Below are 13,039 nucleotides of genomic sequence, written 5' to 3'. Positions count from 1 at the left end.
GTCAAAGGGGGCGAGGACCAATGGCAGTGGAACCGCGTCGCCTGCAGCCGTCCGTCCGTCCGCCCGCACATTACACACGACACGAGAGATAGATGTATACACCGATGCCACATGCACATGGGCCCGGACCCTTCCAGCCAGCCAACAGCCAACCGCGCGGTGCCTTCCGTGCGACCTCCACTCCACCCGTCGCCCCGCTCCTCCTCCTCCCCTGTATTTATTCCCACTCCTCTCCCCGTCCTCCTCACACTCCACCGCCACCACCTCTAAATCCCAGCCTCCGCCTCCGCCTCCACACGAGAAGAGAGACTCAGTAGCAACCCACGCCAAGAGCAGGCAGCTCCGTCCTAGCACCAACCAATGGCGACGTCGCGGGCGGACGTGGAGAAGGGCGGGTCGTCGCCGAGGAAGGCGAAGCAGGAGCCGGGCAAGGTGCCGTCGCCGCTGTACCCGCAGCACGAGGGGGAGCGGGAGTGGACGCCCTGGCTGGTGCCCTCCATCCTGGTCGCCAACATCACCGTCTTCACCATCGCCATGTACTACAACAACTGCCCCGCCCACAACGCCAAGCCGGGGCGCGACGGCCAGTGCGTCGCCCGCTTCCTCCACCGCTTCTCCTTCCAGCCCCTCCGCCAGAACCCGCTGCTCGGCCCATCCTCCGCAACGTAAGCACCTCCCTCTTCTCAATCTTTTCTTTAATTCTCTTTGTCTGTTAATCAGCTTCTGTTCATGGAAATGTTACTGCTACTAGTTGCTGCCTTTGCTTACCTGCAAAGCTAGGTAGTTGCAATAGGAGGCAAGAATCATGTAGTATAGCTGTCTGCAGATCGACTGTGCACACACGATTTCTGTTGCGAGAAACAAGTAGTAGAAAATAAGTGCTATTCATCAATTCTGTTTCTTCGCAACATTATTAGTCTGAAATCTGAATGAATTAATCAACAACCGAAGAACTTGCCAAGATGAGATCCGGCACCCAAATAATTCGTAGGGCAGAGGCGCCAGAGATGACCCAAAAAAGAAACACGGGTAGTGGTAGGACACCAACCACACGCCAAGTGCAGATGAGCTGGGCCTGCCTGTATTGCGGCGGTATGCCAGTACAGCCCCTGTCCATATACGGCAGCATGGGGTACATGCATCCATCCTGATGATGAGCTGGGGCCCGGCCGATGGATCCTGACCGTTACACTCCTGTGCTGGATGTGCATGCATTGCAGGCTCGTTAAGATGGGCGCGCTGGTGTGGGACAAGGTGGTGCACGGGCACCAGGGGTGGCGCCTCTTCTCCTGCATGTGGATGCACGCCGGCGTCCTCCACCTCGTCGCCAACATGCTCAGCCTCCTCTTCATCGGCCTCCGCCTCGAGCAGCAGTTCGGATACGGTATGCATATATGATTACAATTTGCAGGCCACAGATTTCAAACACTCACCTAAGAACACCATTGACATCAAGGTCTTCTTTTGGTTGGCTGCAGTGCGGATCGGCGGCATCTACCTCATCTCCGGCGTGGGCGGGAGCGTGCTGTCGTCGCTCTTCATCCGGAGCGCCATCTCGGTGGGGGCCTCCGGGGCGCTCTTCGGGCTGCTGGGGGCGATGCTGGCGGAGCTGCTGTCCAACTGGACCATCTACACCAACAAGGTGGCGGCGGTGACCACGCTGCTCTTCGTCATCGCCGTCAACCTGGTGCTGGGCATCCTGCCGCACGTCAACAACTTCGCGCACATCGGGGGGTTCCTCACCGGGTTCCTCATCGGCTTCGTGCTGCTCATGCGCCCCCACTTCGGGTGGATGGAGCGCTACCGCCTCCCCGCCGGCAGCCCCTGCACCGCCAGGAAGTACCTCCCCTACCAGTGGGCGCTCATGGCCGTCGCCCTCGCCCTCGCCGTCGCAGGGTAAGCATCATACTAGATATTACAGTTATTGTGCATTTAAAGTGTCATTAAGCAGCAGCATTACTTCGCCTACGTACAACACGTTTAGCCGTTGGAAACATATGAATATCCTTGTACTAGTACGTGGACATTTGTTGCCACCTGCAGAAGAGACTGTAGTTAACACTTATGGACACCTAAACTGGAGTAGTTAGTGGGGAAAGAAAAAGTTAAAAGTGGAGAAGCGAAATGTGGGTTAGGTACATGGGCACTGCACATGCGTGCATCCCGTTAGTAGATTAGATTTGATGCGCCAACGAGCCTGCGCACCCAGGTTCCTTCCTCCTCCCATTAAGGCACTCATGTGAACCGACAGGCAAACACAGAGCACCATGGCTCTTTTTATTATCTAATATATATACAATTGTTAAATTAACCATATCATCATCATCATCATCATCATAGTCATAGTGATCCGTAGCTGGCCTTGTTATTCTTCTTCCTCCACCATGTAAAACAAAGTTTTCTTGGTCGCCTTTCCCTCCTCCAGCCTAACGTGCGACACCTTGACAGCCACGCCCAACCTGCACACACACACACACACACACACACACACACATATTACCATGTCGTAGTATAACATATTTTTATGTCTGAAGTCTCAACAACTAGACGCGTTTCTGTCGGTGAATTAAAATAAGGTGGCGAGATGGCCGGGCGAAGAAGAAAGGAGGCCATTCTTTCCGTGCTCGCTCTGACTGACTGTTGGAAACCTTTTTCGCTGCAGATTCGCGATCGGGCTGGCCATGGTGTTCCGCGGCGCCAACGCCAACAGCAGCTGCGGCTGGTGCCACTACCTCAGCTGCGTCCCCACCGCGAGCTGGTCATGCGCCAACTGAGCACACACCACCAACACACACATGAGAATTCCAGCAGCGAGCGCTTTCCCCGTCGTCAGGAATTCTTCCAGCGGGTGCCCCCACAACATATTGTCCGGTCCATATTTGTAGATATAGATCAAGGGAGGGAAGAAAAAGGGGCTACTGCCTGATTGGTTAGACACACACACAGACAAGACTCGTTGGGGTCTTTATCTCTTGTCCATTTGATTTATTCTTTTGTAATGTATAATGAATGAAGATTGCTTTGAGAATCGTCTCTCTCATCTGTCCTGCCATGTGCGACGTTGCTTCCTTCCAGCTGGTGTTTACCCTTTTTGAGTCAGCGGCCAAGCAACGACGCAATAGACAGCTCCTGTGTGATCCCCACAACGCTGCCAGTTGAGCTGCGCTGTAGAGTTGAGGTGTGGTCTGGCCTGATTGGCACATGCGCAAGATTCCATTTGGCGATTAATAATAATCAAGTTCCAACAACAAGTCACACAGAGCAGCCAATTTTGCATAAGAAATGCAATCAACATGCAAACCACCGCATGCTACGCGGTTGACATTTCACCGACCGCCGCACCAAAAAAGAAAAAGAGACATTTCACCGACCGTGTAATCCGCGGGCGCACAGACTATGCCGGTTAAAAGAACTTTCTAAATCACATGGAATGGCATCAAACAGGTAGTATATCATATCTCCAGATGCATAACCTATTCATAAACCGTTTGTGCCAGCAACATTCACAGCCTAAGAGCCAACAGAAAGAAGAAAAACAAAGTTGATTGTTCAGCCATCAAGGCGGTTCACCGACAGAAACCTCTCAATGTGCCATTGCACCCTTTGTCCCAAAACAACTATTTCCAAGCGGAGGAGACCTTTTAGCATTAACTCAGAGCTCACAGGTTCATCTTCCTTTGTCCAGGCCAGTTCTTCTGGTTGAAATCGTGCTTGATGAGGTTGGCTCTCAGGAGCATGGCCTTGATATCTCTCTCAAACTCATTGCCAGTCTGGAGGGCCCGCTGGAAGGTTGCGTTTCTTTGGTCAGCATGCCTTGCATACAGGATCTTGTTGTGGGAGTCTATCCGAGCCTGCAGCATAAAAGGTAACCAAGAAGCAGGTCAGAATAATAATATGAGAATTATGATGGTATATGCAGCAAGATGAGAAATCTTCTCAAGGGTACCTGTATTTTGTTCTCGGTGATCAGTGCAGCCAGCTCTTTCTCCAGCATCGATACTGAGCTCTTGAAGGCACTAGCCATTGTGTTGAGATCCACAGATATGAACGGAAGCGTGTACTGTATGATAGCTTTGTGGCGGATATCATTGTACAGAGTCCCAAGATGCTCACGGAGATGGATATCCAGAAGGAGATTTGGCTTTAGCTTCTCAAGATGCTCCAAGCATGATCCATAGCGACTAGTTTGGACATTTTAATTGTTAGCATATTTATTTAACACAAATCGGTTGGAAAAAAACTACAACCTAATCTAGCAGTGACACAAACAAATGTTTATCCTCAAAAGGACTTGGAGCCCAACTTTGTAACCAAAAAATGGTGTACAGGCAATCAAGCTTTCATGGTATTTTAAATTGTAAACCCAAAAGGCACATTAATCGACACCATATTCTAGAAAATAAGGTCTAAAATTGAAGGAAACTGTCGATATGGCCCAATAACTAAAAGGGTAATGACTTTAGCCTCATTGCCAACAAACGGCTGTCTATATGGCCCAATAAGTAATGATGTGGCATATAAAAGGACGAGAGTTAGAAAACCAACTGATTCATTTCTCATTATAGCAGTTACTGTATTTGAGTTGACACTGTCAGAGTGACCAAAAATAAAGGGTTGTATACATCATTTTAATTATGCGAGCGCCAATACTTGTGAAATTGTTATGATTTATCAGTGCAAGTTCTACTGCTTGTAAAAGGGTTTCCATTACTGAAAAAAGAGCAATGCATATATTCTATTTTGAGCTCTGATGATATAGTAAAAACAACAGTTGCAAAATCTTCCACATATCCTATCAGAGCAGCAAGTGTAAAAACAACCAACACACTGAAAAGGTGGGCAAGAACAATAAAATACTAAAGGCTGTTCCAGTAGGAGCATACCTTGCATAGAAATCATTGACCAGCTCCCTTACTTCAGGCACTAGCTCAAGAAAGTTACGGAAGTTTATGTTGTCAATAACTTTGCTCTGGCAAGATAAACAAACAATCATGTTTCAGTGTAACCGTAACCAACCAACCATACAAAAGGCACACAAAAAAGAAGAAGAACAAGAGGTAAACCTTCAGTTCTGAACGATCGAAAGAAGCAAGAGCACAAAGGGCACCATAGACAGCCACATCTTGCGGAGCTATGACTTCAGAATAGTTGCTTCCTAGTTCAGGTCCTGTCTCGAGAAACTTCATGGAAAGGGGGAATTTCAGCAAGAATACTTTATACCAGGCAAAAACACAAGACATTGCCTAATTTACTTCAATTTTTGGACAAGCCACTATCTATAAATTGGAGGTGGAGCTGGATGTGGATCCCAATGTGCGTAAACTACTAGCTGGAGGAAACAATGGGAGGCACTTTAAACGAAGTTACGCTGATCATTTATAACAAAGAGAGTAAACAAAATTCAGTTTAAAGTGCAGTACCATATTGATATCTGTCAGGAAAAGTTTGTGAGTGCTGTCTAATCCACACATGACAATTGATAGTTGTAAATTTAGTTACAATGATACACTATTAGTAATTTCACAGAATAGTAAACGAACAAACAAATCACTTGGATCTGTTCAAGGCTTTTCACTGATATCTTGAAACAAGTGGGGGTTTATCAAGAATATACTACTGGCCCTTGAAAGAGGTACCGCATGAACAGAACTAGCAAGATAGGACTACCAAACATGAAGTTTCAATTTAAGTTGAATTAAAATTCTTGCATACAGAAGACTGATTTACAGGAAGCAATAATCATCTCTAGAACATCAGCTTAAAAGCTTACAGGTGCAAGGAAAGCTCAGCTCAAGGAAAAAAAAGAAACAGAACAGGGTTTCTGGAGGACAAACCTTACGGGCAGCAAGTTTGTATTTCTTCGTCTCCAAGTTGGCTAATCCTGCAGCTGCTCGCAACTTTGCAACAATGACAGCATCCAAGGTGTCTGGGGTTTGCTCTGCTTTGCTGACATAGTTGGTAACATGCGCAAACTGTCCCAACTCAATGCTGACCAGAATCACATGCATACACATCTGAACTATATGCTTGGAAGTGGTGCAATAGTCCCGTGTCCGGATATAGCTTTTGAAGGCTTCTGAAAGGTGGCCATGAGCATAGAAGAAGTCACCAATGTCGTTATAACCCATTCTGATGCTCTCTTTGATCAGGTTAGTCTGCATTTAAAGAAGCAACATAAATGCAGAGTCACTTGTTTGATACATATATCACGTCACCATTAAACTCGCCAAGGCCACAAATAAATACGAAAACACTAACGCCCACACGTGTGGCAACATTGCAACTCGCCCACACGCCTGGATCACCATCCAGTTAAGTTTCCACGAATCGACAAGGCCAGTGTGTGGGTGTTGGAGAGGTCGCCCACACGCCCCACATCACACGGTTGCCAGCTGCGCTGTGTAGGCGAACTAGTTTCTGCCCACACAGCCACCACCTAGTCCACGCACGTGTGGGCGAATTGCTTTTCGCCCACACGACAGTCGTACGTTGTTGGATGGCAACTAGGCAAACACACATGGCAACTATGATTCGTTTGCTAGACGGCAACTGCAGTTGCGTGTACGTGGCAATCAGATAAACATACATGGCAACTGTGATTAACCACACGTGGCAACTAGGTAAACACACATGGCAACTATTGTTTGACCATATGTGGCAAGTAGTTAATCACACACGACAACTATGATTTGATTATACGCGGCAACTACCATAAATTAGACATGACAACTATAGTTAGGCAAAACAGAGAGAGTTGCGATGCTTTTACAACCATATTTGCCATCCCGGATAACTACATCTGCCATCCCGGATGGCAACTAAATCGTCATCCCGCGGGTACCTAATGTAGCTGGGTCAGGACGTGTGGGCAATTATACTGTTCGCCCACACACAGCCCGTGTGGGCTGTCCCCTGCTCATGCCACACACGGTGTGTGGGCGAATGCCTATTATGCCACACGTGTGGTGGATATCGGTGTCCAACAAATATATTACACTTAGAATTCAAATGCAAGAGAATAAAGAATACAACAACAGATCTAACAAATACTTTCACACATGTTATAGATTTTCAACGTACATTATGCCTATATTCAACACTACCATCTCTTCCTAAACTGTTGTTACAGGCCCATGCATATAGATTGCATGATTCACAGAAAAAATAATCATAACTCTTTTAGGTTAGTTAGTTATGACTCACTATAACAGATGCAGTAATTGTGGACCCTAGACAGCATCTATCACATACCTAGAGCGCACATTGTGCTGGATGATAAACACTGCCCACACCCCATCCTTAAACCAGCAGACAATTGATAGGGATGCAAGCGGGGCAGGCTAGCAGACAATACCATAGTAGAAACGTAGTGTTAATTTTAGGCAAGATTTGAGCAAATTATGAGCTAATTTATGAGTTTTGCAGGATGAAACAGGATGCTGTGGTGGGGTAATGATGATTCCGCTTATCTAACTACCTTTTGCCAATTTTACTGCTTGTTTAACTAGCTTATCCCTACTCCCCTAGCTATTTTTCCGTAACAAAATATAAAATATGTCCAACACAACAAAATTCGGCAACTGTAAACTGGGACTGAAACTCAGGCTCAAAGGAAGCTCTGGCAGCAGAAACAACATCTTATATTGGAGAAGGCAAAGGAAATTTCAAGTGTGCTCACAATCCTATGTTCTAAACAATTTGAGCGTTCCTAGTAATGAATAAAAGTATATTAGGTAAATTTCACATTTGAATCACAGAACCACATTTCTATTATGGACCCTAGCAGCATATACAGAGGCAACAAAGTGCAGGAAGGCATGCCACAAAAACACAGAGGCGCGAGAAGGCAGAATACAGACAAGGTAGCATGCACTCCCTCCGTTCCTAAATACAAGTCTTTTTAGAAATTTCAATATGGACTACATACGGATGTATATAGACGTAGTTTAGAGTGTAGATTCACTCATTTTGCTCCGTATGTGGTCCATATTGGAATCTCTAAAAAGACTTATATTTAGGAACGGAGGGAGCAGTGAGAATTGGTGATTAGAAAGGGGTGTGTCCCTTCTATAAACTGCAAATAAATCAGATGATGGCTTGTACATGTGTGAGCCAAGTCTAGCACCAATCGAAGTCTGGGTTCATACGTAATAATGAACAGACTGATCACAATGGCAGAAAAGAATAATTGCTGAACATACTGGGAAACAGTTCACTTGGCTCAATATTGGCATGAAATATCTTGGTTTTACCTTGATTCTGCTAATATTAGGAACAATGGCTAAATCAGCTAATGGCTCTATTTACTTCCAGTGATTGTTTCCATGTAAAGAGTTTAATTGTGCACAATGAACTTTTCCTAAAACATCACGTAGTGGCAAAAGGATTGCATTCAGAGAAATCGTGCATGACTGTCATCCCAGATAACTAGATAACACCTATAGTTCAGCACCGCACCATGACCAAACAATCATCAACATCAGCGTAAGCAACGTGCAAGGTAACCACAATTTACTATCTTATCATCACAGCATAGAAAATCATGCTCATGCAAGGAACACTATGCTTGCACATAGTAAGGGAAGACACCATAGGCTAATAGTATAAATTAGATACTACTACTCGCACCATGCAAATCAGTCATCCACACTCCACAGAGTAGGCAGTACATCAAATTAATCCGTCAATGATAATCATAAACCAGACAGATCAGCCAGGAATACCAACACGGGAGGCGCAATTCATCGACAGATCAGCCAGGAATACCAACATGGGAGGCGCAATTCCTCGACAGATCAACGCAACCACCACATCCTAGGCAGAAACTAATGGGAACGATGCAGTAAATTCAGAGAAGCGGCCAGAACAGGGGGTCAGTGGAGGGGTAGGGTTTTCTCACCCTGTAGCCGTTGAGTTCGGTCTCGAGCTTCTCCTTGCGCTGCTCGGCGCGGCGGTTGACGGAGTCGACCCAGGCCTGGTCGTGGCGGTAGCGCGGGCCGAGCCGGCCGTTGATCTTGAGGACGGCGTCGAGGTAGAGCACGGTGTCCTCGCGCGCCCTGGCCTCGTCGTGCGCCATCCGCAGCGCCTCGAGCTGGATCGCCTCCACCCCGCACCGCTCCGCGATGAAGAGGAGCCGCGCCACGCGGGTCCGGCCCGAGTACTGCGCCGCGTACGCCTCCACGTCGAGCTGGTCGGCGGAGACCGGCGCCGCGGCGGCCTGCTCCCCGCCGCCCAGCCCGTTCGTCACCGCCGTGGCCGCGGCCGCCGAGACCTCGCAGTCCACGTCCATGCTGCCGGGGATCGGCGGTGGGGTTCGCCGCAAAACCCTAGAGAGAGAGGGGGGAGGCGGAAGCTTCGGGAGAGGAGAGATGCAGAGGAGGGGAAAAGACGGAGGGCCTGGGTTGGAAATAGCACGGGTGGTGCGGGCAGATATGTAAAGTTACGTTGGGCCGGGCATGGGTTTTGTTCTCAACTTGGGCTGGAATGAACGCCCCTTTCTGGGTCATGTGCTTTGGCCCAATGATTCGTATGGGCTAACAGGCCGAAATACCCTCTTTATATGTATGTTATGGTGGGCTGGTGGCGTGCTGTGTTCACGTTTTAGGTCCAAAGAAGATTCCGACGAGCGAGGAGGTCCAGCACTCGAGCGGCGGCGGCGGCGGCGGCGGAGATGAGGGCGGTGAGCGGCGAGGTGGTCTCGTCGAAGCCGGTGGGCTTACACAAGGCCGCCCGCGTGTTCAGCCGCTTCGCGGCCAGAGAGGCGTCGAGGCTGCCCGCCGGGGCGGGCGTGCTGGTCCTCTGCGCGGCCGAGGCCGCCGCCGAGCTCCACGCCTTCCGCTGCGCCCGCGTGGGCCCCGATGGCGAGGCGGAGGTGGATGCGGCACCAAGCGGAGAGGAGCGGCGCAAGAAGAGGAGGAAGACTGGGCGCGAAGGTGTGTCACTAGAGTAGGCTCTCTTTTTTGGGGGGTTTAAATCCATGTGTTACTGTGGTACTGGTAGCTTGCCTGTTGTTCTTCATGCTGTTAAATCCATTTGTTACTGTGGTAGCGACTAGTAATAATATATCTGGTGTTGTTCACGATGTATCATTTCATCATTTGGGACGAGCTGTGCTGTGTCTTGTGTGTGATGTATGTATCCTGCTGCCGGGGCTACATTTTATTTCAGTGCAATCGGCTGAAAACTTTCACCGCCACTCCAAGAGAGACAGAGAAGACTGCAGCACCACACACAATGCACCTGAAGGAAAGACGTCTGATGAGCTTGTGTGTTGTGCTCTTCAGTCCATTACTGCATCCCCTGTTGTCCTTGAACTGTTTTTTTTAAGAGAAACTTGGAACTGTTTTAGTTGGACGTTGAGCATTTTAGTTTTGCTTTTTAACCACAACCGAACTCTGTAGTAAGGTGCCATTATCTCTTGTCTGTCAGTGGAGCCTCCCTGATTTTCCAAAACGAACAAAATTGTCGCTGTTAATTTGGTTCTGAAGTCTGAACTCGTGTGCGTTGGAATTTCAGTGTCTGATTTCTCTCTCGGGGCCTTGAGAAAGAGACGGATACTTGTGTTGTTTTAGCACCTTTCAGCTCAGCTAGAACGTTACTCAAGCTGCTGGATCCCATTGGCTCAGACATTGCTGAGAGTGAGTACACAAGTTATTGCCGACTCGCCGGCACCTCTGCTTCACCTGGCCGTGGCCGGCAAGTAAATCCCCAGGCAAATACGCAATCACATCTCATCCAGTCAGCCGTCACGTTCCATGAAGATTGCCGAAGTCAGCCACACAATCCACACAGTCCAGGCAAATTCAGTGCAATCCGGTCCAGTCCAGCTTCCCAACCTTAATTTTGTGCTTGTGCTATAACTCGTCTACATTGGCAGTTCTGCGTATCATATACGTATCTCTTAGATTCCTTGAGAAGGACATATGTATGTAACACCTTTCCACTGAGCTAGAACAGTATACCATTAGATCTCACATTGCCATGAAAGATTGCCAAAGTTAACCACTTATTCAGGCAAAAAATTCGATCAACAGGGGCCTTGTCTCCGGTTTCATTTCAAAGAAACAAAACAAAGTTAATATAGTATTAGGTGTGAAATTTTGAATATTTGTGGACAAAGAATAACTATGTTGTCTTCGGGTTGATCTCTTTCTATAAGATTTAATAAAAGTCGACAAATCGTACTACTATAATTGCCTTGTACTTTTCTTTTTAAAGAAAATCTTATATATAATTAATCGGGATTGCTAAATCTCAGTCGACTGAGACTTAACCAAAGTCTTAGTCAATGCTATATTTGTGGGTTCTTACATGAAGATTCGTGTAAAATTTTCTTCCTTCCTTTTGTATCTTTTGTCACTTGATTGAGATGTAGCCACGCTCATAATTAATTATAAAAAAACCTATTGCTTCCTAGTAGTTCTTACTGTTGAAGATCTGGCTGAAGGTGAAACGAAGGCACAAACTAAACTATCCCAACCAAAACTCTCGCTGGAAAAGGGTTTCGAAGCCGAAACACTACTGATCAGCACCAAAGTACAGGCGAGCATACATTCTTCTGGAGTGGATGACATGGATCGCATCACGGGGTTCAAGATTCTACTTGAGGAACTCCAAGCATTTCTCCAGACGCGATCTGCATTTCTAGTGCCTTCCAGGAAGGAAATGCATACCAGACTCGTACATCCGCTCAGTCTTGTGATCATCAGCTCGAGGAAGCGATCTAGCTCCGCATTCAGGCAAAGTCGGTTCAGTCTGCCCTGCCCGACCTGGAGCAGACAGAGTCTGCTCGTGTCACTACCAGCTCGCCGAAGCATACAATCACGCGCACACACTTGGACAAGACACCAATCCAAAGACACCGCATCTAGCAACCAAGAGGATCCCATTGCACTCACTCACATCTCATCCAGTCAGTCGTCACGTTCGGCTAAGATTGCCAAAGTTGATCACTCATTCAGGCAAATCCAATTCAATCCAGTATGTTCCAGCTTCAGTGTCTGCTCTTCTCGACCTGGGGGCAGACAGAAGCTGCTTTTTTTTTTTGAAACAAGGCAAAAGATTTGCCATTTCATTGAATAAGAAGTTTTAGGACAAAGCCGCAAAGCGGCAATAATAAAAGAAAGGACTACTCTCGCGGCATTACAATACCCAACTGCTTTGCACCGGCCAAAGCCCAAAGAGACACCTCGTCTTTAATCTTGGAAATGAGAACCATCGAAGGACGGCCGTGTTACGGAAGACTCTAGCATTGCGTTCGGTCCAAATCTCCCATGAGATGAGCATCATCAGAGAGGCCAGCGCCTTGGGAGATCCAACCCGAGTGTGTATGTTGTTGGTCCACCAATCTCTCACCGAGACCCTCGTCGCCCAGGTGGCCGTGTTGACGTGGTGCAATCCAAGCCACGGAATAATATCGTTCCACACCCGAAGAGTGAATCGGCATTGGAAGAGGAGATGAGCCGCAGATTCCTGGCATTGCTTGCATAGAGGGCATTCACCACAATTGGGCCAACCCCGCCTAATTAAGCGATCGGACGTCCAGATCCTATTTTGTAGAACAAGCCAAGCAAAAAAATTGCATCGCGGGGGAGCCCACACCTTCCAGACCGATTGCACCAGATATGAAGTGGTAAGCCCTTCAAACTGTGCCTTGTATGTTGAAGAGGCGGAGTACATACCATCTTTAGTGAACTTCCGTACAATTGAATCCTCCATCCCCTCTTCAAGGGTGACCGAATTCAGCTTTCCCCAAAGATTTGCAAACTCTTGGACGTGACCAAGGGAAAGGCCATTGGAAATGTCGATGTTAGAGATCCACAGATTGTTGTGTAGAGCTTGCTGGATGGAACAATTTTTCTTTCGAGAGAGGTCAAAGATGTGAGGTGCGATGTCACGAGGTCTCAAGCCCTGTAGCCAAGAGGAGTTCCAAAATTTTGCCGTTCGTCCGTTACCCACCGTGACGCGCGTGGCAGCCGCAAAAAACGCCCGGTCATCATCTGTGCACGGCGTGCCCATACCGATCCATGGTTTTGTGGGA

General features: G+C 47.8%; 2 protein-coding genes across 2 annotated transcripts; one reads left to right on the top strand and one right to left on the bottom strand.

Moving 5' to 3' along the window:
• The first annotated feature begins 239 nt into the window (after positions 1-239).
• LOC125511543 (RHOMBOID-like protein 2) lies at positions 240-3,028 on the top strand. The gene is made up of 4 exons (XM_048676942.1): positions 240-665; positions 1,221-1,384; positions 1,479-1,896; positions 2,663-3,028. The coding sequence occupies exons 1-4, from the start codon at positions 361-363 to the stop codon at positions 2,772-2,774; spliced, it is 999 nt and encodes a 332-aa protein (XP_048532899.1). The 5' UTR covers positions 240-360; the 3' UTR covers positions 2,775-3,028.
• A 403-nt stretch (positions 3,029-3,431) lies between these two features.
• Positions 3,432-9,412, bottom strand: LOC125511542 (COP9 signalosome complex subunit 1-like). Its single transcript, XM_048676941.1, has 6 exons — positions 8,900-9,412; positions 5,835-6,155; positions 5,064-5,180; positions 4,884-4,969; positions 3,947-4,181; positions 3,432-3,851 (listed from the first exon to the last, which is right to left on the bottom strand). Exons 1-6 carry the CDS (start codon positions 9,287-9,289, stop codon positions 3,660-3,662), a joined length of 1,341 nt encoding a protein of 446 aa, XP_048532898.1. The 5' UTR covers positions 9,290-9,412; the 3' UTR covers positions 3,432-3,659.
• Positions 9,413-13,039: the final 3,627 nt, after the last annotated feature.

The sequence above is a fragment of the Triticum urartu genome, chromosome 5 (genome assembly GCF_003073215.2).
Source record: "Triticum urartu cultivar G1812 chromosome 5, Tu2.1, whole genome shotgun sequence".
Classification (NCBI taxonomy): Eukaryota; Viridiplantae; Streptophyta; class Magnoliopsida; order Poales; family Poaceae; genus Triticum; species Triticum urartu.
Note: the sequence above shows the minus strand (reverse complement) of the source record. Positions and strands in the feature narration are given on the sequence as shown.

Excerpts from the sequence above, each read along its gene's own strand:
- LOC125511543 (XM_048676942.1), top strand. The coding sequence starts at position 361 with ATGGCGACGTCGCGGGCGGACGTGGAGAAGGGCGGGTCGTCGCCGAGG. Across the intron at positions 666-1,220 it reads CTCGGCCCATCCTCCGCAAC|GCTCGTTAAGATGGGCGCGC; the intron begins GTAAGCACCTCC and ends CATGCATTGCAG. Across the intron at positions 1,897-2,662 it reads CTCGCCCTCGCCGTCGCAGG|ATTCGCGATCGGGCTGGCCA; the intron begins GTAAGCATCATA and ends TTTTCGCTGCAG.
- LOC125511542 (XM_048676941.1), bottom strand. The coding sequence starts at position 9,289 with ATGGACGTGGACTGCGAGGTCTCGGCGGCCGCGGCCACGGCGGTGACG. Across the intron at positions 6,156-8,899 it reads CCGAACTCAACGGCTACAGG|ACTAACCTGATCAAAGAGAG; the intron begins GTGAGAAAACCC and ends CTTTAAATGCAG. Across the intron at positions 4,970-5,063 it reads TCGATCGTTCAGAACTGAAG|AGCAAAGTTATTGACAACAT; the intron begins GTTTACCTCTTG and ends TTATCTTGCCAG.